The 24,896-nt window shown below is 45.4% G+C and overlaps 1 protein-coding gene across 1 annotated transcript in view; it reads right to left on the bottom strand.

The window, feature by feature from the left end:
- RCBTB1 (RCC1 and BTB domain containing protein 1) overlaps positions 1-24,896 on the bottom strand; it is a 32,004-nt gene that overhangs the window by 5,055 nt on the left and 2,053 nt on the right. Inside the window, exons 2-10 of the mRNA XM_056562059.1 lie at positions 22,074-22,241; positions 20,493-20,643; positions 17,581-17,747; positions 15,155-15,313; positions 6,842-6,949; positions 5,122-5,261; positions 1,706-1,896; positions 1,459-1,585; positions 45-196 (exon numbers count right to left, since the gene is read on the bottom strand). Coding sequence (XP_056418034.1) covers positions 45-196; positions 1,459-1,585; positions 1,706-1,896; positions 5,122-5,261; positions 6,842-6,949; positions 15,155-15,313; positions 17,581-17,747; positions 20,493-20,643; positions 22,074-22,241 — 1,363 coding nt within the window. The remainder of the gene's footprint in view (positions 1-44; positions 197-1,458; positions 1,586-1,705; positions 1,897-5,121; positions 5,262-6,841; positions 6,950-15,154; positions 15,314-17,580; positions 17,748-20,492; positions 20,644-22,073; positions 22,242-24,896) is intronic.

Genomic DNA, 24,896 nt, shown 5'->3' with positions numbered 1-24,896 from the left:
CATAGCAGATGTCAGTGCTTATGTGCTGTAACCCATTTTGATACCTATAGCATCTTCTGGTGGCAGGTCCACAGTATCTGTATACAAGTACTGTAAGAAGGCATGGTATACTGGGTAGGTAAACTGGTCAATTTCTATGATTTCCTTGGAGTTTTCATTCCAGTGAGACTGGAACATTGTGCGGAAGTGTTCACATCTGTAAGCAGAAAAGCATTGTTCCACACACTAAAATAATACAGCCAGAAGACCTTAATCCCAGTGTCTCTGAAGAGCATTTACAGACAATAAGGATTAAGCTACATGGCGACTATTACAAGGTAGTAAAAGCATCAAGCTAAAACCACAGCATGGCATTTATAGAAGTTTAGAAGGATAAGTCTATCGTATGAAAAACAAATAAAAAATCATAGAAAATCACACATTATGCCCGAGCTTAACAGTGACAGATTAAGTAGACTAGAAACAAATTATTGGGGAGGATTTACTATTGCAAAAGTAAGAATTCTCATTTAAATTTATCCCAAAAAACTGGAGTATAGCAACCCACATTTATTATGTGTTTCAAACACTTGCAGCTCACTTAAAGGGGTATTCCGGGCAAAAACATCTTATCCCCCATCGAAAGGATAGGGGATAAGATGTCTGATCGCGGGGGGCCCGCCGCTGGGACCCCCGGCGATCTCCCTGCAGCAGCCCACATTCTATGCTTAGCTGCGTCTGACGTTTCGGAAACCTCCGGGCTTCCGAGACGGGGATGTTACGTCATGCCACGCCCCCTCCATTCATGTCTATGGGGGGGGGGGGGGCGCGTAACGCCCGCAACGCCCCCTGCCATAGAAATGAATGGAGGGGGCAGTTTCCGAAACTGCAGACGCAGCTACGCATAGAATGCGGGCTGCTGCAGGGAGATTTCGGGGGTCCCAGCGATTAGACATCTTATCCCCTATCCTTTCAATAGGGGATAAGATGTTTTATGCCCCTCTAAAGGCAGTTTGGTCTAATGGGAAAAGGGGATGGATTTAGAAAGGAGTGCAGCTTACATGGTTTTAAGAACAAAAATAAATAAATAAATTTAAAAAAAAACATCAGGTAATAGAAGATTCTAAGGGCCCATAATGGAAAGACAACCTTCTTGATGGCGCTCAGAGCGCCATCAAGAAGGTTGTCTATTACGGGCCCTTAGAGACTCCTATTGCCTGCACTTCTGTCTGGTCCATGCTGGCAATTGGTAAGTAGTAAATCACACCAATACTTCTGTCTATTGTACAGCAGGCTTCACAGGGAGCGCACCCCCCCCCCCCCATATAAACAATAAGTAAATAAATCAGACCGTAAGACTGAACCACTGTACAATACTATAACCTTGCATAGAATACTTGAAAAATGTTGCATTAGCAGCTACATGTACAGAGATTTACTGCTAAAAATATACCTTGTTATCCCTACATAAAAAGGTACCTTATTTTTAAGACTGCCTTGTGGACATGGATATCTTTTCCATCCACTCGGAATTTCAAGTCTGCCGTTTCTTCGCTATCAAACTCTCTCTTTAGTGACTCGGCAACTGTTAGAAAGTCTTCGGGTTCTAGATTGAACATGGAGCGGAAGGCTGATCATTTATCCCCCAATGAACACGGCTCTTATTCTAGAACACACATGGCGGCAGTGTAAATCTGGTTTTAGTGATATAGCGCCCATGACTTACCTACAGAAAGCACGCGCCACATGACTGGTGGGTTGGAGAAACAAGCAAAGACATCATCTGTACAAGTAAAGTTTGTGAGATGGGGAGCAAGAATAATCTGGCCCCGACATGGGCCCCACATGTAAACTTGTCCGCTCTGTGACTTGGCAGCAGATGTATGAGATGAGTGACAGGCTGCAATCTCCACTATTCTGCAAAAATATGGACAGATTCATTTTTTATCAAAAAGTTGTTTCATGGTGTAACAAAATAAGCACACAGGTAAGTTACCAAAACTATTCAGATTTGTAACAGTTGCATTAAAGGGGTTATCCAAGTAAAAAAAAAATGTTTATATATCAACTGGCTCGAGAAAGTTAAACAGATTTGTAAATTACTTCTATTAAAAAATCTTAATCCTTTCACTACTTATGAGCTTCTGAAATTAAGGTTGTTCTTTTCTGTCTAAGAGCTCACTGATGACACGTGTCTCGGGAAACGCCCAGTTTAGAAGCAAATCCCCATAGCAAACCTCTTCTAAACTGGGCGGTTCCCGAAACACGTGTCATCAGAGAGCACTTAGACAGAAAAGAACAACCTTAACTTCAGAAGCTCATAAGTACTGAAAGGATTAAGATTTTTTTTAATAGAATTTACAAATATGTTTAACTTTCTGGAGCCGGTTGATATATAAAAAAAAAAAAGTTTTTTCCTGGAATACCCCTTTAAGGTGGCCATAAATGTTAAATAATTGGCAGAAAATGCTTTCGTTACCTCTTCTGACTTCCCAGTACACATGAATGTTTGGCACAGCTAAATGTTCTATTACTCTATGGGGAGAGGTAAGCCGCAGCTAGACTGCACTGATGGCAGCTTCTCACAATAAAGGGTCATGGCAGTAAGAAAAAATTTATGTCGACCTCTCCCTCCACAGGGGTCTGTCAGTAGAGAGTCAGAGGCCACCATAATCAGCTGGCCGAACCTAAGTGGGGTGAAGAGTTTGGGCAATTTTAGTACAAATGGCTTTCAGTGTATAGCCAATGAAAGCCATGTATTGAAATAAATTGTTATTTAGCTGACTAAGTTATCCGTCCACTTTTAGGCCCTGTTCACACTACAGAGAGTTCACGCTGGTTATCCACTAGGATACTCAGTGCGGATTCAACCTTGCAGAACCCGCTCATTGAGCTCAGTTAACATGGCGAAAGTTCTGCAATGAAAATTCCGATGAGAAATTGGATTAGTTTGGAAGATTGAGCAGGTTTGATATTTTGGCAGAATCCACCAGAGAAGTCCCCGTTGTCAATGGGATTGTTCTCATGTCTGCAGAAAGTTGCCGCAAATATAAGTGCCAATTCAGGATGATTTCTGCTCCATGCACAAGACTGCAGAACCTGGAATTCAGACTGCAGAACCTGGAATTTTCCTTGCTGAATTTCCTCAGTGTGAACATACCCTTACAGTCATATTTACACTAGGGCTGGGCGGTATACCGGTTCAAACCGGATACCGTTTTTTTTCCTCGCACGATATAAATTTTTGCCCATACCGGCATACCGGTCGGGGCCCTCCCCCCACCCTCCGAATGAATTACTTCTGACGCGGCCGCGGGATGTGCAGGAGCCGGAGCCACTGAGCTCACGTGTGGTGCACATCCCCGCTCCCCCTGCAGCTGCCGCTGGCTCTCAGTGATCAGAGCCAGAGAAAAGCGCAGAAACTTCATCCCCTGGCTTTGATGTTTCCCTCAGCCCCGAGCCTGCTCCCTGCTCAGCCCCCCTCTCCCCTTCCTGCAGGCTGTTTCAGTTTATTATGCCCGTCCCCAGGTGCGGGCTCTGCAGGGCCTCTTTCTCCCTGCAAGCGCCAAATGTGACTGGCAGGCACAGGGCATCTGATCTTCATCCCCGCTCTGTTCTCTGATCCTCGAGCGGGGACCGGGATCAGAAGCTCTGCAGCGCCCGTACATTCAGCGCTTGTAGGGGGAGAAGGCTCTGCTGATTCTCACATTCCCGTCCCTGCTCGGGGATCAGAGAACGGAGCGGGGACGAAGATCAGAAGCGCTACATCTGCACATTCAGCGCTTGCAGGGGGAGAAAGCTCTGTAGCGGCCGCAGCTGGGGACCGGGATTATAAACTGTGCAGCGGCGAAAATGTAAGTGAATAGCCGTCAGCGCGCCCATGGGTGAAATCATGATAGCGCTGCGGCTGACAGTTAACCCCTTCCCCGCCATGAGGGCCGTGCGCATGGTCCCTATGGCGGGGAAGGGGTTAACTGTCAGCCGCTGCACTTATACACTGTTTCCCCCATGGTATCAAGGTAATACCGTGATACCGCCATAACTTGAAAAAATACCGTGATACACATATTAGGTCATACCGCCCAGCACTAATTTACACAACAATACAGGAGTGTATACATGTGCACAAGTGCGACCCATGCAGGAGAACCACAGATGGAGCTGCTATACCAATTGAAAAACAAAAACAAAAGCAAGAATATGAAGTAATATACAGGTGTATAAAGGTTTTTATATTTTTATAACTATGCACTATACAGTTTAGGAGATATCAGCAAGATAATACCCCTTTAAAGAGAACTGTTCAGTAATTATCTATCTTTTAGTAGTCTTCAACCTGCGGTCCTCCAGATGTTGCAAAACTACAACTCCCAGCATGCCCGGACAGCCAACGGCTGTCCGGGCATGCTGGGAGTTGTAGTTTTGCAACATCTGGAGGTCTGCAGGTTGAAGACCACTGATCTATATCATTAGCATAACAGGACTGTTCAGCATTCTCATTTTAGCAACATTAGGGCAGGGCCACAAGGGGTGCATCCGCAGCCTATTGCACGCTGCAGATACGCTGACGGCAGTCAAATGAGGGAATGCAGAGCGAGCTTCAGGCTGTGGCCAGGTAGTTGTAGACATCCGCCACTACGAGCAGACACACAGAGCTAACCTGCTGCAGAAAGGCTCACTGCAGTCCTTCTTGTGACTGCCGTCCGCACATCCAGTGTGAAATGCACTGCGGATATGCTCCATGTGACCCTACCCTAAAAGTCCAAATCTGGTCTACTCCGACCATGCTGCAAAATTTCCCTTTTATTTGGAAAGGACTACTGTTTAGGGCCGGGGGAACGATTCTATGAAGTGACTGAAGAAAAATGGAACTTTGTCCTCAGATCTGGCCAAACTTATGGGTAACCAAATTTACCAGTTTCTCTTTGCTGCTCTATGGAACATAAACCATACATCTGTATCTCTCAAATCACATGTTTTCCTGCAATATATTTTGATCTCCTAGCGCCAGAAGGTTCTTGAAGGGATGGTTCCTTCAAAAAGATGATGTTGGTTTTTGTACAGTGTTGATGGATTGGGGGGGCAAAAAACCCTGCTGTACATCTCACCACTTGCCTTGCGGTAAAAGAAAATATACTATACCTTTCAGTTGTCTCAACTATAACAGGAGAAAGCTGGTTGCTTTTGTTGCCAATACCCAGCTGGCCATTCGTGTTGGCTCCCCAGGAGTAGAGATAGCCTTGATCGGTCAGTCCCATGGTATGGCTGTAGCCACATACAACCTGCAAACAATATGGACACCATTACAAAAGCTAATGCTGCCTTTGTAGAGCTACTAGGGAGCTGCTTACCTCTTACAATTGCACTGTTTGTACTGTTAGTCAGTGACCCCCCGACTTATGATGGCCTCGACATATGATCATTTCAACATATGATGGCCTCTCAGAGCCCATCGTATGTTGAAGGCAGCCTCGACATATGATGCTGCTGTGTGTCGGGGCCATCGTACAAACCGCTATCTGACAGCGCTGACAACTTCAGCAACTGACAGATAGTTGTTTGATGTGCCCCGTGTGCCCCGTTCTGCCTCCTGTTACTCACATGCTGTCCTGCTAACTCACGCAGGCTTCCACTGTGAGCTCCGTGTAAGCCCCCCCCCCCCCCCCCAGTGCAGCCATAGCCAATAGCCTGCAGCATCTTGCTGCAGGCATCCAATGAGCTGCTGGTTGCCCTCCCCTTCCTTTCCTATAGAGCTGTAGTCGGCAGGATCGTAATGGAGGACATTCTGTGCCCCCTGAAGGTATTTAAAGAACTGTACAGTACTGTATGCGATGTCACACATCACATACAATACATATACACACTATACACCCCATACATCAATGTTTCCCTATCAGTGTGCCTCCAGCTGTTGCAAAACTATAACTCTCAGCATGCCCAGACAGTCAATGGCTGTACATGCATGCTGGGAGTTGTAGTTGTGCAACAGCTGGAGACACCCTGGTTTGTTAAACACTCCCCATACACTCCACATACAATGGTCATCCCAGAACCAATTAGTTTCCCATAGAGATATGTATTCAACATACAATGGTTCCAAGGACCCAGAACCAATTACCATTTTTACATAGACATATGTACTCGACATATGATGGTTTCAACATATGATGGTTCTCCTGGAACCAATTAATATCATATGTTGAGGGACCACTGTATTGTAAAAAAAAAATATATATTTAGCATTGCAGAAAATGTGCTTAAGTACTTTATAATAAAGGTTTATGGGCAGATTTTAACATGCCATATACATAGTGTATATATTCATATCAAGGCAGACCAAAAAAAAAATAATGCGATAGGAAGCTAAATAAAGTGGACATCACTTATCTGTAGAGATGAGCGAACTTACAGTAAATTCGATTAATCACGAACTTCTCAGCTCGGCAGTTGATGACTTATCCTGCATAAATTAGTTCAGCTTTCAGGTGCTCCGGTGGGCTGGAAAAGGTGGATACATTCCTAGGAAAGAGTCTCCTTGGACTGTATCCACCTTTTCCAGCCCACCGGAGCACCTGAAAGCTGAACTAATTTATGCCGGATAAGTCATCAACTGCCGAGCCGAGAAGTTCGTGACGAATCGAATTTACTGTAAGTTCGCTCATCTCTACTTATCTGCTACAATGGTCACAAAGTTGCCAAAACAAATCTATAGAATATCACAATAGTGCTTCATTTCTGTATTTTGATACACATTCTAGAATTTACAGTTCCACAACAATGCATCCATACAGGCACATGTGAATACTGCCTTGAACTTCCGTATTGACCTTATGGCATTAATACATAAGCGTTCGAGCCTCACCTGAACTATACACACTTGCTGAACAAACACAACTTTACAGGGAATTAATTGATTTCCAGTGCCTCCAACTCCAAGCTGACCAGTTCCATTATATCCCCAGCCATAAACCTAGGGGGAAAATACAATAGATTTGTTAATGTATCTGGTAATACATTTCTTTACAACACTGACTAAGTTTATTGATCTATTAATTGTTCTTTATCCTGACTTTCTGTACAGAGCTGTAACAAGGCAAATGTAAATATGAGGATTTTCTGTTAGATTAAACCAATTCTGTTAGACAACTTTAAGTCATGCGCCAACAAACCTTCATAAGGGTAGGCACTGGTGCAACACTAACGAGTGTTGGTAATTCAGCCTGCTCCGCCTAGAGAGCTCTTTTTTGTTATGAATAACATCGTATATCTTAGGAAAATGGAGTATACAGCAGTTTTAGCTTTAATGCTGTACAGCCATGCTGAGAGGCAGTGTGTCCCACATGACACTGGGCTACATAGTTTTAAAATTAATACGTTTTAAATTAATAGGCTCCAAAGAAAGTCAGTCAACAAAAAATTATGTTTAGCCCTAGCATAAGGCTGTAAGGTATATGAGGCCCAATCAATATACTTCGGGTAGGAATACACGTTGCACAGACTTCAGATTTTCTGCAGTAGAAAATGTGCATAGACAGAAATGGATCCAGCTGGAAAGGGGGAAGTATAACACCTTTCTTGATCTTTGCCCTTCCAGTAGGAACCACTTCTGTCTTTGGCACATTTTCTGCTGCAAAATATCTGCAGCATATTTGCAACATGAGTTCCTAACCTCCAGACTGTGTGATCAACAGAGGTGATTGGGAAGCAGACAGAGTAAGGGAGTTATGCAATTGGTGCTGACTTATGGAGGTTGTGCAAATGGCATATCCCCGCTGTTTATGTAACTCCAAGCTGTTTTTCGCTTCCCCACCACATCAGGTGGCATCAAACAGGCCAGAGGGGGCTGGGAAGCCCACAACACGTTCTATAATTTTGCGCTATTTTCACGATCTTTTCATTTTTCTTGCACACTTGCAGTGGATAGCTAGCGTATGAACTTTTCACTTTTTATGCACTAGTGGTTCCTTTCATTAGCACAAATTCATGAAGTGCCACAATAAATTTTATGCAGCAACTGGGAACACCACACATTTGCACAGCAGGTTTTGCATTGCACCAAAAATGTGCACAAAATTATAAATTCCCCTTCCCAAAACTTAATTCAATCTTTCAAATTTAATGTAGCCTACTTTACATTAACCTTCTCTGGAGAGTAAAAATTGCTGTCCACCTAGAAAAGGCTTGAGAAGAGCCGAGTAATAACTGCAGCAGAGATAAGCAGTGACACAGAAAGATCGACTCAAAGCTATCCTGGCACTGTACAAAATTTTTTATGCTCACCGTAAAATCTCTCTGGGAGGATCCATTGGGGACACAGACCGTGGTATATCTTGCTGCCACTAGGAGGCTGAAACTTGGCATACAAGAAGAAAGTCAGCCCCTCTTGCAGGATGTACCTGACCCTGAGCTAATCAGTTTAGTCCCAAAGCAATAGGAGAGGACCAACAAAGAAACCAGCAGTTGTCCGAGGGACCTAGACAAAATAACTGAAAACAGAAAACCGAATCATGCAAATGGGTGGGTGCTGTGTCCACCAATGGATCCTCCGAGATTTTACGGTAAGCATAAAAAAAAATATATATATATATATATATATATACGGTACTTCTCTGTCAGCTCCATTGGGGACACAGACCATGGGATGTACCAAAGCAGTCCCCTGGGTGGAAAAAATACCCAAACCAGAAATCAGGCAGAAGACTGAGCCACTGCCGCCTGCAACACCTTGCGACCCAAACCATCATCAGCGGATGCAAAAGTATGCACCTGGTAGAATTTAGTGAACGTGTAAGGACGACCAGGTGGCTGCCTTACCGACTTGTAAGGCTGAAGCCCTGATGCGCAGCGCCCAAGAACGGAACGCGTGGAATGCACAGTAACCCGAAAAGGTTACTTTTTACAGTACGATTCCAAATTGGCAGAACTGATCCACCACGAAATGGTCTCATTGGAAGCCCCTTGCAACAACCCTCCGGAATCACAAAGGAGTCAACCTGCCAGAAAGAGGTGGTGACGGAAAGATAAATCCAGACAGCTTGAACAACATCCAGCCAATGGAGGTAACGCTTCGAGTTGGATGGTACCGGACAAAACGAAGGAAGAATGACCTCCTTGTTCACCTGAAATTAGGAAACTACCTTGGGCAAAAAGGAGGGAGGAGGCCGAAAAACAACCTTGTCCTAAAGAAGGACCAAGAAAGGATGGAGGCAAGGATGAGGAAGGCGACCTTCCAAGAAAGGATGCGAAGAGAAGTTTTCCGGAAAGGTTCAAACAGAGCCTCCCTCAAAATGCCAAGCACCAGGTTGAAATCCAAGGAGGGGTAGGAGACCTGTATGGCGCAGCCAAATGGGCCATGCCCTGCAGGAGGTTGCGGACGCGAGAGTTGGAAGTCAACGGCCGTTGTAACAATATAAAGAGCAGACACTTGACCCTTAGAACTGAGCGCAAATCGCTGATCCAGACCGGATTGCAAGAAAGCGCGAAAGGAAAAAATAACTGGAGAAACGGACTGTGTCTCGCACCACCGGTAAATCCTAGTGGAAGAAGGCTTACGAGTCCGAAGCACAGTGCGAATCACCCTGGTGGAAAACCCCCGAACTCTCAAAACCACGGTTTCAACCACCACGCCATCAAATGCAGCGACAGTAAATTGGGATGGCAGAGAGGACCCTGGGAGAGCAGATCAGGACGAACTGGAAGACGCAGTGTTAAGTTGGCATACCACACACGTCTGGGCCAGTCCGGAGCCCCCAGAATGGCAGGAACGCCCTCCACATTGAGTTTCCTCAGAAACCTGGGCAGGAAAAAAAGGTAAGGAAGGCAAGCAGAAAGACGATCACGAGCGCATCCACCGCCAGAGGGTCGTGGGACTTCGCGACAAAGCAAGGAACCTGTCTGTTGTGGCTAGACACAAAGATCTAAGCAACCCCCTCCGGAGAGACCACTCCCCTGGATCCTCAGAGGAGTGGCTGAGAAAGTCCGCTTCCCAATTCTCCACTTCTGCAATGTGGATCGCAGATATGAAGGGAACTCTGGTCTTGGCCAAGAGCAGAGTCCTGAAAACTGCCTCCATCGCTGAGCGACTATACGTGCCGCCCTGGCGATTGATCTATACGCCACTGCCATGTTGTCTGACTGGACTCGAACAGGATGACCCAAAGAAGGAGACAAAATGTCTGGAAGCTCCAGAAGAATGATTGTGAGATGAGCCTCCTGAAAGAACCAGAGACCCTGGACAGAGATGCAGAAACACCTCCCCAATCCAGGAGACTCATTGGTTGTGACTACCTGCCAGAGGAGGAAGAGAAACGACCACCCCTGGAGAAGGAGGGGGAGAGTGAAGCCACCACAGAAGAGACCAAACGGAGGTGGGCAGAAAAATCCAGAGTGGACGGCGACTTGTCCCACTGGGCCAAGATGGCCAGCTGGAGAGCAACACCAGAACAGGACGAAAGAAACTGCCTCCATGGCCACCACCATCCGGCCCAGAATCTCCATGCAGAAGCAAATTAGAACAGGAGAGGGGCGCCGTAGACGACAGACACCCTCAGATAAGGAGCGCTGCTTGTCCAGCGGAAGGCTAACTCTGGCAGCCGCTGTGTCAAAACGGAGACTCCGAATGATAAGGGACCGAGGGGGAAGAAAGGTTTGACTTCTCCCAGTTGATCACCCATTCTAAGGTGGACAAAGTCTGCACCGTGAGATGAAGGCTCTCCAGGTTTTGGGAACAGGATGGAGCTTTGATCAAAAGATCTTCCAGGTAAGGGAGGACCAAGATCCTCCGAGCCCGAAGGATGGCAATCACCACCACCATGACCTGGTGAAAACCCTGGGAGCCGTGGCCAGGAAAAAAGGCAGAGCCACAGACTGGAAATGGCCCGCAGGGACAGCAAAGCAGAGAAACCGCTGATAGGCCGGGAAAATGGGGATGTGCAGATAAGCGTCCCGGATATCCATGGAGGAAAAACTCCCCCTGATCCATGGACACAACCACTGAGCGAAGGGACTCCTTGCGGAAATGGCGCAGGAGCAAGTGGCGGTTGAGCAGTTTGAGATCCAGATTGGGGCGGGCAGATCCCCCTTAGGGACAAAAAGATTGGAGTAGAACCTCGAAAAATGCTCCCCGGGAGAAACTGGGACAATCACTCCTTGAGCGAGGGTAGGTGAAGCGACCTGAAAAGCCATCGCCAAAGAAGGGGAACTAGGAGGGCGGAACCGGAAGAAATGATCCCGGGGAAACGAAGCAAACTATCCAGTAACCATATGTCCTGAACCTGCACTAGCCAAACGTCCCGGAAAAGAGACTCCCTCCCACCAGGTAAAAGGACATGGCTGGGGGTGTCCCTTTAGGAGGCCTACAGTTACCGGACTTGGCAGCGAAACCGCCAGAACAGTTGTCTGACTTCCAGGAAGGACACACCTTGAAGGAGGGAGTTTTGTGCGATTGTGAGGAAGCCTGCTTGAAAGGATGACCTGAGGCAAAGGACTGAAAGGAAGCAGACTTCGGATGGGGATCGGAGCGGCGAGGCTTGTTCTGCAGCAGCAGAGAGCTTTTACTTCCAGTAGCTTCGGATAGGATCTTGTCCAGATGCTTCCCAGCCGAGTACCGGAGAAGGGCAACTCAATTTTTCAAAGCAGCATCTGCATCACACACTGTCAGCCACATGGAGCGACGAATCGCCACCAAGTTACTTGATGCAAAAACCATACATCGGGCGGACTCCAGAGCTGCCAAACAGAGGAAGTCCTCTGAGAGAGTTGACAAGCGAGGTCCGCCAAGTCCTCCCCAAGGGGCACCTGACGAAGCTGAGAAGCCCAAACAGAAACAGCCCGACACTCAGGCGGATGCAAAGGTGGGGAGCAAGGACAAACCTGCCGCTTCAAAGGCAAACTTTGCCAGGTTCTCGATCTTGTCTGCCAGAGCCTTAAAGGACGCTGTGTCCACTAGAGGCAGAGTAGTAGATTTGGACAGATAAGAAACCGGAGGATCTACTGCAGGCAGCATTGTCCACTTGGAGACCAGATCATGAAAGAAAGGAAACTGCGCTTCAATCTTGTTCCCCTGAAATTGCTTGTACAGATGCTTCCAAGCCGCAAGGCATCAAATTCCGCGTGAGAACAGAAAACCTTGGGGGGACGAGAGCGGCAAAAAGAAACATCAGGATCAGAAGTTTTTGGGTACCCCAGATTAAAGGTGTCCCTGATGACTGACACCAGGCTGTCCCATCATATCAGACACGGCAGAATGATCCTCTTGATCCGAGGTGGAATCCGACACTTCATCCGCCACTTCCCTGGGAGAACGGGAGCGTGTGGAAGTAGCCTTAGGCTGAGGTGTAAACCTGGAACAGTGAGTCGGAGACCTGAAATGGTTACCAGGGGAGCAGCACCTAGAGCAGAGGTGCTGCCAACAAGCTGGGGAAGATGAGTGTGATCAACGGGAGAAGGGTCCGTCCGGAGAACACGAAGAGCCAGATGAAAGCACTTTAGGGTGCTTGTGTGAGCGTTCGGAGTGGGGTCAGGAGACTGAGTGGGACTCCCTGGGGAGCGTGCACAGGGAAGACCACTCCAAGGCAGAGACCATGAATCTGGAGACTCTAGCCAGGTCAGAAATAGACTGGGAAAGGGAATAGACCCACTCTGGAGATGGGGCCGAAACTGCTCGTTCCAGGGCAACATCCTGGAGAAGCAGGCACAGGAGGTATGGTGCTTGTGGTAGAGCAGGCAGAAGAGGTAGATTCAGTGGAACCACCAGACATTTTGGTCTTGCAGCCCACGCAAGAGTAGTAAGTGACTAGGGCCGCGGCCACCTGTCTGGGGGAAGGTTCGGGTCTGGGGTCGGACACAGGTGAAGGTAATCAGCAAAGAAAATTGAGCAACCTCACCCAGGTCCTGTGTCCAGTGGCTGGAGCTGGGAAGCAGGCTGTAGCTGTGCTGTCCCGGCCGGAGCTGAAGAAGCAGGTAGCAGCTGAATCTGCATGCAAGCAGGCAGAGGAGGAGGGGGAGGTGCCAGCTGCACTGACCCAGGAGGAGGGTGGCTTCAGTACCAGGACAATTTCCTATTTGAGCAGGAGAGGGAGGCACCCAGAAATTGACCCCCCAAAGTTATTGGCCGCAGAAGAGAGGAGGGCGGGAGCCCCGCCAGCATGCCTGTAACATGGAGTGGGCGGAGCTAAGTCCCGGCGCAGACCGCAGCCTCAATATACTTCACCGCGCGACCTGCCCAAGAAGCGGATGAAAACTAAAGAAAGGAGCTTGCTGGGTGACCGCAGACCAGCTGACATGGACTGCGACCAGGCACTGGAGCGCAAAGCGGACAACTAGGCTGCTGGGCAGAAGTAACTCCCGCCTGTTAAGAAGCTAAATAAAGTAAGCAGTGCCGGGGGGAGGGGTTTCCCTGCTACCCCCGACATGTGCAGAGAGGGAGAGAGCCTGGTGTCTGTTCCATTACCCCATAGAGATAAAAATACAGCTTTCACCTCCAGGGAAAATCCCTCTGGGGACCCAGGTAAGAGGGACCCTGGAAAAGGCAGGGAAGAGGTGCTGAAGGGGGTGGTGGTAGGGGGGAGGACATACTCACCCTATTCTGCACACTCACCTAAGAGGTCTTCGGCCAGCTATGGTCACCTGCATCATGTCAGGCTGAAACAGCGGGACGAGCAGGGAAGGTACGGGGACCCGGACCCAAGGTACAACCCCAGGCACTTGCAGGAAGATGTAACAGGTAGCGCCATGCTCCTGAACCCCCACCTAAAAATAAGGAAAAATAAAGGAGAAAAAAAAAAAAAAAAACTACATGCAGGCCCTAGCTATAAAATAAAAAAAAATAAAAAAGATCAGGTCTGGAGCACTCCAGACCTGTGTCTGCCTCCTACTGACACTAAGCTAAAATTGATCTGATTAGCTCAGGGTCAGTAGGCGGGGTATATCCTGCCAGGAGGGGCCGACTTTTTGCATTTCTAGTGGCAGCAAGATATACTCACGGTTTCTGTGTCCCCCAATGGAGCCAACCAAGAAAATGCCAGATTACATGAGAGGATGACTGTAGCTTTTAGGCAGAGAATGGTTAGCATACTCTAAGGCCATGTTCACAGATGCAGAATTCCAATGCGTATTATGCTGCACAGTACAAACATCTGGAGACACCTGGCACGGAAACTCTGATTTCTGTGTCTGCAGAAAGATTGAACCTGTCCATTCTTTCTGCGGACTCTGCACTGAATGCATTGCCATCTATGAGATGGCCCATTCCCGTGTAGTCTTAGTGACTCCAGAAATTCAGCATAGAGATTTTCCGTGCGGACATTCTGGACGTGTGAACATAGCCTAATGGTTGGCACCTAGACGAGGGCAGAGAAGGCGCATAGAGGCTTCAGAGTCCTTAAAATGCACAGATTTTTTTTGGGGGGGGGGGGGGGGGGAACTTCTAGCATCAAATAGTGACAGTAAAGTCCTGATGATTGAGGACTCATCACTGCATTCAAGGGACAAGTGTAATCCACTTTGCTTGGGTCACCTCAAATCAGAGAAGAGTGATATGGATTCATACAAAGCTCAAGTTTATATACTTAAAATATACCTCCAGGCATCAATGAACTTGAATTCGGCACTGGCATAGCTTTCCAATCACCCATTCTCCCCATCACACACATTATGAGAAGGGGCTTCCTGCACCATGTCCACCACACCTATCTGCAGTACCAGTGTAATGTAATTTTATGATTTTTGTGATTTTATGATTCCAATTCCAGTCTTGCACTGAAGATGGGTGCTATAAAGGCAGAGCAAGGAGGTCTGTTTCATAATGTAAATGAGGAAACTATTTCCTTGCAGAATTTAAAATCAAAGCCATTTAGAAAAATTACTATGGTGGACACTGCTGAAGAAAGCAATGGAGGTACACAGATTCTAAAGGGTATATTTCCACAGCAGACTTGGCATACGTTACCATTTTTTCCTCTAGCAATTCAAAACAGCTAAGAAACTTAATTTAAGTGCAGAACCCCTATGGTTCTACCGACCGAGGAACAGCACAGCCCACTTGACATGGTAACCTGTTTAACTCCCTAAAAATCTAAGCTACATAACCACGCTGGCAGATTGTTCGAGTGCTTCCTTTTGACTGCTCACATGACCTGCTTCATGCCACCTTTATAGAATAGTCCCCATCACTCACCTGCCCATTGTCTGTTATCGCCATAGAACATGTTGGTCCAGCAGCAACTGCAATAACTGCCTTGGTGTGTAACTGGGCAGACACCTTGCGAGGTACTGGCTGATTCGCTGTGGTCCCAGAACCAATTTGTCCACAGTTATTGTATCCCCAGGCAAATACCTAATCGGTAAACAAAGTTTAACAGCATAAATACAGGTTGAATGCACAAAGCCCTAGCACAATCTACCACAGAAAACAGAAAAATAACACTTCATTTTTGAGTGCCACCATGAGTAGTAAGATGACTTACAGCTACTAGTGAAGGTGTGGGCAGCAAAGTATAAAACAAATACAGCTTTCCAGTCCCATACAAGAGTGCAAATGCAAGCTGTGCTAGAGGCAGGGCCACCACCCGGAACTTTGGGGTCATAAACAGTTGAGGCAGCCCCCCCTTCATAACAAAAGCTGTAATAAGGACCTGTCAGTGGGCCCCTTTATATAATTTATTTGGCTTGGGCCCCTGACAACGGTACGGCGCTGTTGACAGCCCTGGCTAGAGGAGTTGTGGCGGTCACACTAAAAAAGGATCCGTATGGTTTATAGAATCAATTTTAATGCCACACTGGGGAATTCAGAATCTTTTAGTCAAAGCAAAGACCCAGCATACAGAAGTGGGCAAGAGTGTTAGTACCCTTCCATGAAAGGAATAATACCCCACAATACTACATGAAAGAACAGGCAAAAATATAAATACAAACTTACTGGAAATTAAACAAATCAGACATTACTTTTACATATTTAATCATTACTTGCATCAGTTTCAACCTGTCAATTTCCGAGAGCATTGTGTGTATTTCTGTCTTTAATGGAAGGGTACCACTGTCCATATCTGAGTGCGATGCATAAAAGATTTGTATAATTCATTTCCCCTGGGGTGGTGCTGCAAGGAAACTTAACACTTCCTGGGTACTCTGGTCCTCAGATTGTCGTGGACAGGTATGATCCAAAGTAGACAACAGATTTAAGGTAACTAAAGCCAGGACTTCTTTAACCCCTTAAGGACTCAGGGTTTTTCCGTTTTGCACTTTCGTTTTTTCCTCCTTACCTTTTAAAAATCATAACCCTTTCAATTTTCCACCTAAAAATCCATATTATGGCTTATTTTTTGCGTCACCAATTCTACTTTGCAGTGACATTAGTCATTTTACCCAAAAATGCACGGCGAAACGGGAAAAAAAATCATTGTGCGACAAAATCGAAAAAAAAAACGCCATTTTGTAACTTTTGGGGGCTTTCGTTTCTACGCAGTGCATATTTCGGTAAAAATTACACCTTATTATTCTGTAGGTCCATACGGTTAAAATGATACCCTACTTATATAGGTTTGATTTTGTCGCACTTCTGGAAAAAATCATAACTACATGCAGGAAAATTTATACGTTTAAAAATGTCATCTTCTGACCCCTATAACTTTTTTATTTTTCCACGTACAGGGCGGTATGAGGACTCATTTTTTGCGCCGTGATCTGAAGTTTTTATCGGTATGATTTTTGTTTTGATCGGACTTTTTGATCACTTTTTATTCATTTTTTAATGGTATAAAAAGTGACCAAAATAAGCTTTTTTGGACTTTGGAATTTTTTTGCGCGTACGCCATTGACCGTACGGCTTAATTAATGATATATTTTTATAGTTCGGACATTTACGCACGCGGCGATACCACATATGTTTATTTTTTATTTTTTTTACACGGTTTTATTTTTTTTATGGGAAAAGGGGGGTGATTCAAACTTTTATTAGGGAAGGGGTTAAATGAACTTTATTAACACTTTTTTTTTTAATTTTTTTGCAGTGTTATAGGTCCCATAGGGACCTATAACACTGCACACACTGATCTCCTATGCTGATCACTGGCGTGCATTAACACACCTGTGATCAGCATTATCGGCGCTTGACTGCTCCTGCCTGGATCTCAGGCACGGAGCAGTCATTCGTCGATCGGACACCGGGGAGGCAGGTAAGAGCCCTCCCGGTGTCCGATCAGCTGTTCGGGACGCCGCGATTTCACCGCGGCGGTCCCGAACAGCCCGACTGAGCAGCCGGGTCACTTTCACTTTAGAAGCGGCGGTCAGCTTTGACCGCCGCTTCTAAAGGGTTAATACCGCACATCGCCGCGATCGGCGATGTGTGGTATTAGCCGCGGGTCCCGGCCGTTGATTAGCGCCGGGACCTACGCGATATGATGCGGGATCGCGGCGCGATCCCGCTTCATATCGCGGGAGCCGGCGCAGGACGTAAATATACGTCCTGCGTCGTTAAGGGGTTAATGTTCCCAACAACCTAGCAGTGTGCTGTTCACCAAATCACCCACAACAAAGCCAATGCTAAACTGAAGTCATGTGAATATTGGTTCAGTGTGTAGTCAGAATTTTGACATCCATCTTTACCTCTCCTTCTGAAGTTAAAACCATAGAGTGATGGGAGCCACAAGCCACTTGTGTCACCTTCTTTGTCAGGACATCAACACAGATCTGAACAGGAACTGTACCTTGGACAGTGTTACCATTCCCAAGCTGGTTGTAGCCATTGTGCCCCCAAGCAAAAAGCTCACCATCTGCCAGTAAAAGGGATAAAGTTAATAATACTGTTAAACATGAGACATTAGTAGAAAAGTCGAATAGTTATACGGTTGGACAAAGCCAAGTGGTGCAACTGCAGTTACTATCGAGAGGATGGAGGCAAGCAGGCATGTGCTGCGATGAAATGGGGATGGCTTGTGTTAAAGGGGTATTCCTAGTTTATACATCTTATCCCCTATCCAAAGCATGGGGGATGTTTGCCTCAGAGACGAGGACGTGATGTCACAGCCACACCCCCTAGTGATTTCACGCCACCTCCATTCATGTCTATGGGAGGAGGCATGACGTCACGTCCCCGTCTCAGAGGTAGCGCCCGGCACAGCATGCCGGGGGCTGCACAGAGATCGCAGGGGGTCCCCAGCGGCGGGACCCCTGTGAATATACATCTTATCCCCCATCCTTTGGATAGGGGATAAGATTTAAAAACTAGAATACCCCTTTAAGAATAAGAACAGCATTACTATATTGGAAAAAGGTCGATAATGCTGTGATTGTTGGGATTAGGTAAATCAGTCTACTGTAAATGACATTTAAAATCAAATTTATAAAAACTTCAAGGGGTTCCGGAAATTGCTTGCCTATTCTAAGGTGTCAACACCTAGCACCCCATCGTATCAGCTGTTTGGGCAAGCTGCAGCACCCTGATATTCACAATGTATATCAGCCAAAAGCCTTTGCCCTGAACTGTGTAGTGGTCACTGAAACCAATAGGAGCTGAGCTGCAGTGCCCTGCGGCACCACTACAAAGTATACCGAGCCAAGCATTCTGGTGGATGTACACTACGTATATGCAGGAGTCACAGCTCACCCCAGTTAACTCATTGGCAGGGGTGCCGTGTGTGATCCAAATCTGGGAATAGATCATCAATATCTCAAACTGGACAACCTTTAGGTAATACCAGTTGATATTTTTGCAACTATTCATGTCAAAACAATCCGATGAAGCATGTAAAAACAGGCAGACATCAATTTTAACACTCTTCTAACAGTGCCATAACATCCTGCTACACTGTATATGCAAGAAGGATCTGTGGCTCCAATATGGCACCTCCCAGACATGTTTTTTGTTCCAAAACAATGGTTGCAATAGTTGAACTTACTGTGAAGCTACGGAACCTGATATAAAAGGTTGTCCGGATTTAATAACTAGTTTAGTTTATCTAGCTTTAATACCTAGCACAGATGATCAAACAATCCATGGCGGTGCCAAGAACATCATAAACCATACGTAATCAAAAAGGTTGCAGTACACACAGGGGCACCGCAGCCTCTTCATTCAGCCCACACGGGCACCGCAGCCTCTTCAGCCCACACGGGCACCGCAGCCTCTTCATTCAGCCCACACGGGCACCGCAGCCTCTTCATTCAGCCCACACGGGCACCGCAGCCTCTTCATTCAGCCCACACGGGCACCGCAGCCTCTTCATTTAGCCCACACGGGCACCGCAGCCTCTTCAATCACCAGAAAGACACGAGTGCTGAGTGCATTGAAGTGAATGAGAGCTAAGGTACAGTAACCTAACAGCCACCACACAATGTACAGAAGACAAAAACCCCAGTTGCCCCAGGGGAAAATTTCCCAGTTGCAGATATGACAGTCAGAATAAATCCCTGGATTATTGTTCTGTCCCTATAAATCTAGTATCCATAACCTCTAATGTCTCTCCAGAAACTCATCCAGGCCCCTTCCTGACCCTTTTATTGAGTTCACCATGACCATTTCCTCTGGCAGAGCGTTCCATACTCTCACTGCTCTTACAGTAAAGAACCCCAACCTATACTGGTGTAGAGAATGCTCCCAGTCCTGGGTATAAATAGATCATGAGATCTCGGTCCTGCTCCCTGATATACTTATACATAGTCATTAGGTCTCCCCTAAACTATCTTATCTAAACTAAATAACCCTAATTCTGATAACCTTTCTTTCTGATCTCAAATCCTTGAAATCCCTCTAGCCTAGGAAGGTTTTTTTTTTTTGTGTTTTTTTTAACAAGAATTTGACTGGATCACATCAAGTTGGGCACAGGGGTCTTTGGCAGCATTCTAAAAAAAAAATTCACACTGCAACAACTCAGACAGAAGCATTTGCAATAGGTGCTGACGTGCAGCTTAACTTTCACTCTTCCAGGTGAGACATCAGGAGTAGAGATGAGCGAATTTACAGTAAATTCGATTCGTCACGAACTTCTCGGCTCGGCAGTTGATTACATCCTGCATAAATTAGTTCAGCTTTCAGGTGCTCCGGTGGGCTGGAAAAGGAAAGAGTCTCCTAGGACTGTATCCACCTTTTCCAGCTCACGGGAGCACCTGAAAGCTGAACTAATTTATGCAGGATAAGTCATCAACTGCTGAGCCGAGAAGTTTGTGGCGAATCGAATTTACTGTAAATTCGCTCATCTATAATCAGGAGCAGCCACCTATACCCATCAGCTGTTGCTAGGTGGCTGCCATATTCCCCTAGAACAGTGATCTCAAACTGGGGTCCCTCCAGATGTTGCAAAACTTCAATTCCCAGCATGCCCGGACAGCAAACGGCTGTCCGGGCATGCTGGGAGTTGAAGTTTTGCAACATCTGGAGGGCCACCAGTTTAAGACCACTGTTCTAATACAGAGTTTGCAGGTCACAATTCCAGCAAACTGCTATTGCTAATGTCAGCCTAAGATGTTATCTGCAGTGTGTTAAAGAAAAGCAGGTTCAATATTAAATTACTATACCGTACCTTCAGTACAGACCAGCACGTGTGGTCCACTGCCATAACTAATGCCAGTTATCTTCTTGCCACAAAGGACATCAAGTCTTCTCGGGGTCATCGTACTCTGATTATCCCCAGTTCCCAGACAATTACTGCAATTCTGCCCAAATGCAAATACCTGGAAAGCAGATTAGTAATGTGTTATGTAGTCTAAAGTATACTGTACACTAGTCACAAATATTATTGGGCAACTACACTACAATGTTATGTGCATAAAAACGAACACCCATCGCCTATAATGGATCCAAAGTATGGGGTGTGTTCTTTGGAATACATTGACGACATTTTTTGCCCACTGTGTAGAAGAATGCTGAATAGTCAACTATAGGTCCACATTGTATACAGAATATGTAAGCAGAATATGTGGGGACATAATGTTTCTCCCTATACGTATAAGATAAGCATGTAGGGACTCTATGTTTAAAGGGGTACTCCGGTGGAAAACTTTTTTTTTTTAAATCAACAGGTGCAAAAACAGTTAAATAGGATTAATTTACAAATCTGTTTAAAAACCTTAATCCTTGCTCCACAGGAAGTTCTTTTCTTTTAGAATTTATTTTCCTTGCGACCACAGTGCTCTCTGCTGACACCTCTGTCCATGTCAGGAACTGTCCAGAGTAGGTGAGGTTTGCTATGGGGATTTTCTCCTGCTCTGGACAGTTCCTGACATGGACAGAGGTGTCAGCAGAGAGCACTGTGGTCACACAGAAAAGAAATTCTAAATGAAAAGAACTTCCTGTGGAGCATACAGCAGCTAAGTACTGGAAGGAGAGAATATTTTAAATAGAAGTAATTTACAAATCTGTTTAACTTTTTGGCACCAGTTGATTTAAATTTTCTCTTTTTCCCCACCGGAGAACCCCTTTAAGGTATAGGGTCCATTATGTGCCAATGTTACTGCAGGTTTTTAAATTGGTGCTTTGAAAAAAGTGATACGACAGGTGGAAGTATAAAGTGGTAATTTATCATTTGTTTTACACAAAATTTTCCACAACTCATTTGTACAGTTTTTCAGGTGGGGTTTTGTTGCTTAATTTAAGAAATTGCACACCCAGCATAAATTGTGCATTTTTTTTTTTAAAAGGATGCCCAATAGGGGAAAAGACACCTAAATGCCCCACATCCAATTCCAATAGGGCGTAGAGTATACTTAATAAAATTAATAATAAAAATAAATAAAAATATGCAGATAAATGCAACCAATCTGTGCACACTAAGCTATGCCCCCTGGGTGCAAAAATACTAAAACTGCAAATAAATCAGATAAATACAGCGCAGCTTTCAAAGCCAGAAAACCACTCAAATCATGCAAAAGAAAAAAAGTTGTGCAAACCTAATAAATGCCCCCACAATGTTCACAATAATCATTGAGGAGAATAATTCTAAACATGGAGGTAGTTCTAAATCAATAGTTTGGTTGCCATATTACACATCTTGCAGGTTGTACAGACTTCTTTGCCCTATTATACATGACTATAACTACAACAAATCTCCACTGTTATGGAAAACAAAAGTGGCTGTAAAATGGCCAAGGCTGAAATGTCTTACCTCATCGCTGTCGGTGGTGTAGATGACTTCATTTGCACATGTACCAAACACACACGCTTGTCGGATAGATGCCACCTCTTGGGGTGATAGCAAAGTGAACAACGGCCACTTTCCAAAATCCACCATATTTACACTGGACTTCACATCCGTTGTAAGAAATTTGAGCAACTAGAGTTGAAATTAGACCAAGAATTGCATTAGATGACTACATGAGGTGTCAGGTCTCCTACATGATGCTCATCCTTCCAGCAGGACCCTCAACCAAATTTCCACTACAAAACTTCTAAAATCTGAACTAAGCAGCAGAATTCCATTGAAATTAATGGGTGGCTTCTGCAAGCAGATTCTGGTCAGAATTTCTATGATGTGACAAACAGAGAAAGAATGAGAGGGCACTCACCAGGTCAGTGCGCCAAAGTTTATTCTTGTAGATTCAGTGCATAAAAACACGCCAACAAGACGAGGTCAGACGCCTGGATGGCGCTGCAATTGCAGCGCCATCCAGGTGTCTGACCTCGTCTTGCTGGCGTGTTTTTATGCACTGAATCTACAAGAATAAACTTTGGCGCACGGATCTGGTGAGTGCACTCTCATTCTTTCTGTTGATTGCCACATTGCTTACCTGCATATTCGTTTTTGAGATTGAGCACCACCAATACCGATCCACCTGGTTCATCCTCGCATACAACTTGACTGCCCATACACACCATATCAGAAGCAGGTTGTGCCGACCGCTGTCTTTTTTACTAACATTTCTATGATGTGGACTGGCCTTAGAGCAACTGGTGGCCCGAGTCCAGATGTTGCAAAACTTCAACTCCCAGCATTACCGACAGCCATTAGCTGCAGCAAATGGCTGTCTGGGCATATCCGGGAATGCTGGGAGTTGCAACCTCTGGAGTGCCACCATTTTGAGATTTATTTGCTAAATGGAACCGAGCAGATCTGTGCTACACCACACAGGAGGATCTACAGTGTTTCCCAATTGGTGTGCCTCTAGCTGTTGAAAAACTACAACTCCCAGCATGCTCTGGATACAGGGAGACATGCGACGCGTTTCAGTCACATGTAGCAACCTGAGGCCATGTTCACACGTCAGAATGTCTGCACGGAAAATCTCTGCTGACATTCTGCAAACTGTGGACACTGATATAAAAATGGTGCTAGGACCGCATAGGAACGCGCTGTCTCAGATGGCTATGCATTCCGTGCGGAGTCCGAAGAAAGAATTAACGTGTTCTTTCTTTCTGTGGACACGGAAATCTGAATTTCCATGTCGGAAACATCTGGAACGAAATTCCGCTGTGTGATTATGGCCTTAGTCATACTAAAAAACGAGTCCCATTTGTCTCGCTATGTCCAGTTTGCTTAGGACTACTGAATAAAACGACAGGATGTCATCTGAAAAAAGTCCTATGGTGCTGAATTCATTATCTGTGGACACAGAAAACACTGGGTGAGCTGAGGTCCGGTATGTAACCTCCTGTGTAATTTATATACTTGTACCATCATATGTTGTGTAAATATTGGTGGCATACTAGTTAAAGCGTACCCGTCTGATCCAACAAAATTATTATTATTTTTTTAAATATATCACTCAGTACCTAATCCTGACCATGTACATCAAATTTTTATGTGTCTAGCACCTTTATTTATATTTTTATTACTTTTAATTTAGATCACTAGTCTGAATTCCTCTCAAAGGGAGGGGGCGTGGCCTCACTGTGCAGGTCTCCGCCCCCTCCCTCAGTATGCTGTCTGCTCACATCTCCCCTAGCATTAGCAAAACTACAACTCCCAGCTTGTCCTCACTGACAGTAGCGGGACACAAGCTGACAGTGGGAGGATTTTTCCTCAAGTTCTGAGCCCTGCGCTCACAGCTGTCAATCAAGGAAGTGTGTCCATGACATAGGTGATGATGCATGGACACAGCAGGACTAGTATGTGTCCAAGCAGGCAGGGGGGCAGTTGCTTGACAGGCTTTTTCAGTATGAAATACAGAAAATGTTCTAATGAAAGCAATTGCAAAACCCATTGGTTTTATATACTTTACAACTTATCAATAGTTTTTGTATCTGACAGTGTCCAATTAAGGTAAACATCTGCGGCATCCCATATAACGTATTTGTAGAATCATAAGTAATGTAAATATTTGTAGAATCCTATGTAACGTATATGTAGAATCATAAGTAATGTAAATATTTGTAGAATCCCATATAATGTATTTGTAGAATCATAAGTAATGTAAATATTTGTAGAATCCCATGTAATGTATTTGTAGAATCATTTGTAATTGAAATAGTTGTAGAATGAGACTATGTAATGTAAACACTAAGGGGGAGATTTATCATTGCTTTTAGATCATTTTTTTAATCTATGTTTTGGCGCAGTTCAGGCGCAAGCAGCATATTTTGAGACTTTAATGCGCCTTTTGATATAGACAGTTTCACTCTTTTTGCCTACCCGTAGAACTCTTTCTTTTTGACCATGCAGTGGTCACGTATTTATCATTTGGGACTTTTGTCAAAAGTTGCTGTTTTGTGCGCAAAGATACTTTTTTAGGCGCAAAGCTACACCACCTACCAGTAGGCGTGAGAATCACTTCTACCTTCTGCAATTCAACCTTTAACCCCTTGTGGACAACAGCATCCCACTCCCCTTCTATGACATGCGCTCAGGTCATAGCTGGGTGGTTCTGGCCGCTATCTGCCACCAGGACCCATCTCTAATGCCAGACGTCACCGATCATGGTGATGCCCGGCTTTAACCCCTTACACAACACAATCTAATTTGATTGTAGCTTCTAAAATACAAGTAAAAATA

The sequence above is a fragment of the Hyla sarda genome, chromosome 2, assembly GCF_029499605.1.
Source record: "Hyla sarda isolate aHylSar1 chromosome 2, aHylSar1.hap1, whole genome shotgun sequence".
In the NCBI taxonomy this organism is placed as follows: Eukaryota; Metazoa; Chordata; class Amphibia; order Anura; family Hylidae; genus Hyla; species Hyla sarda.
Note: the sequence above shows the minus strand (reverse complement) of the source record. Positions and strands in the feature narration are given on the sequence as shown.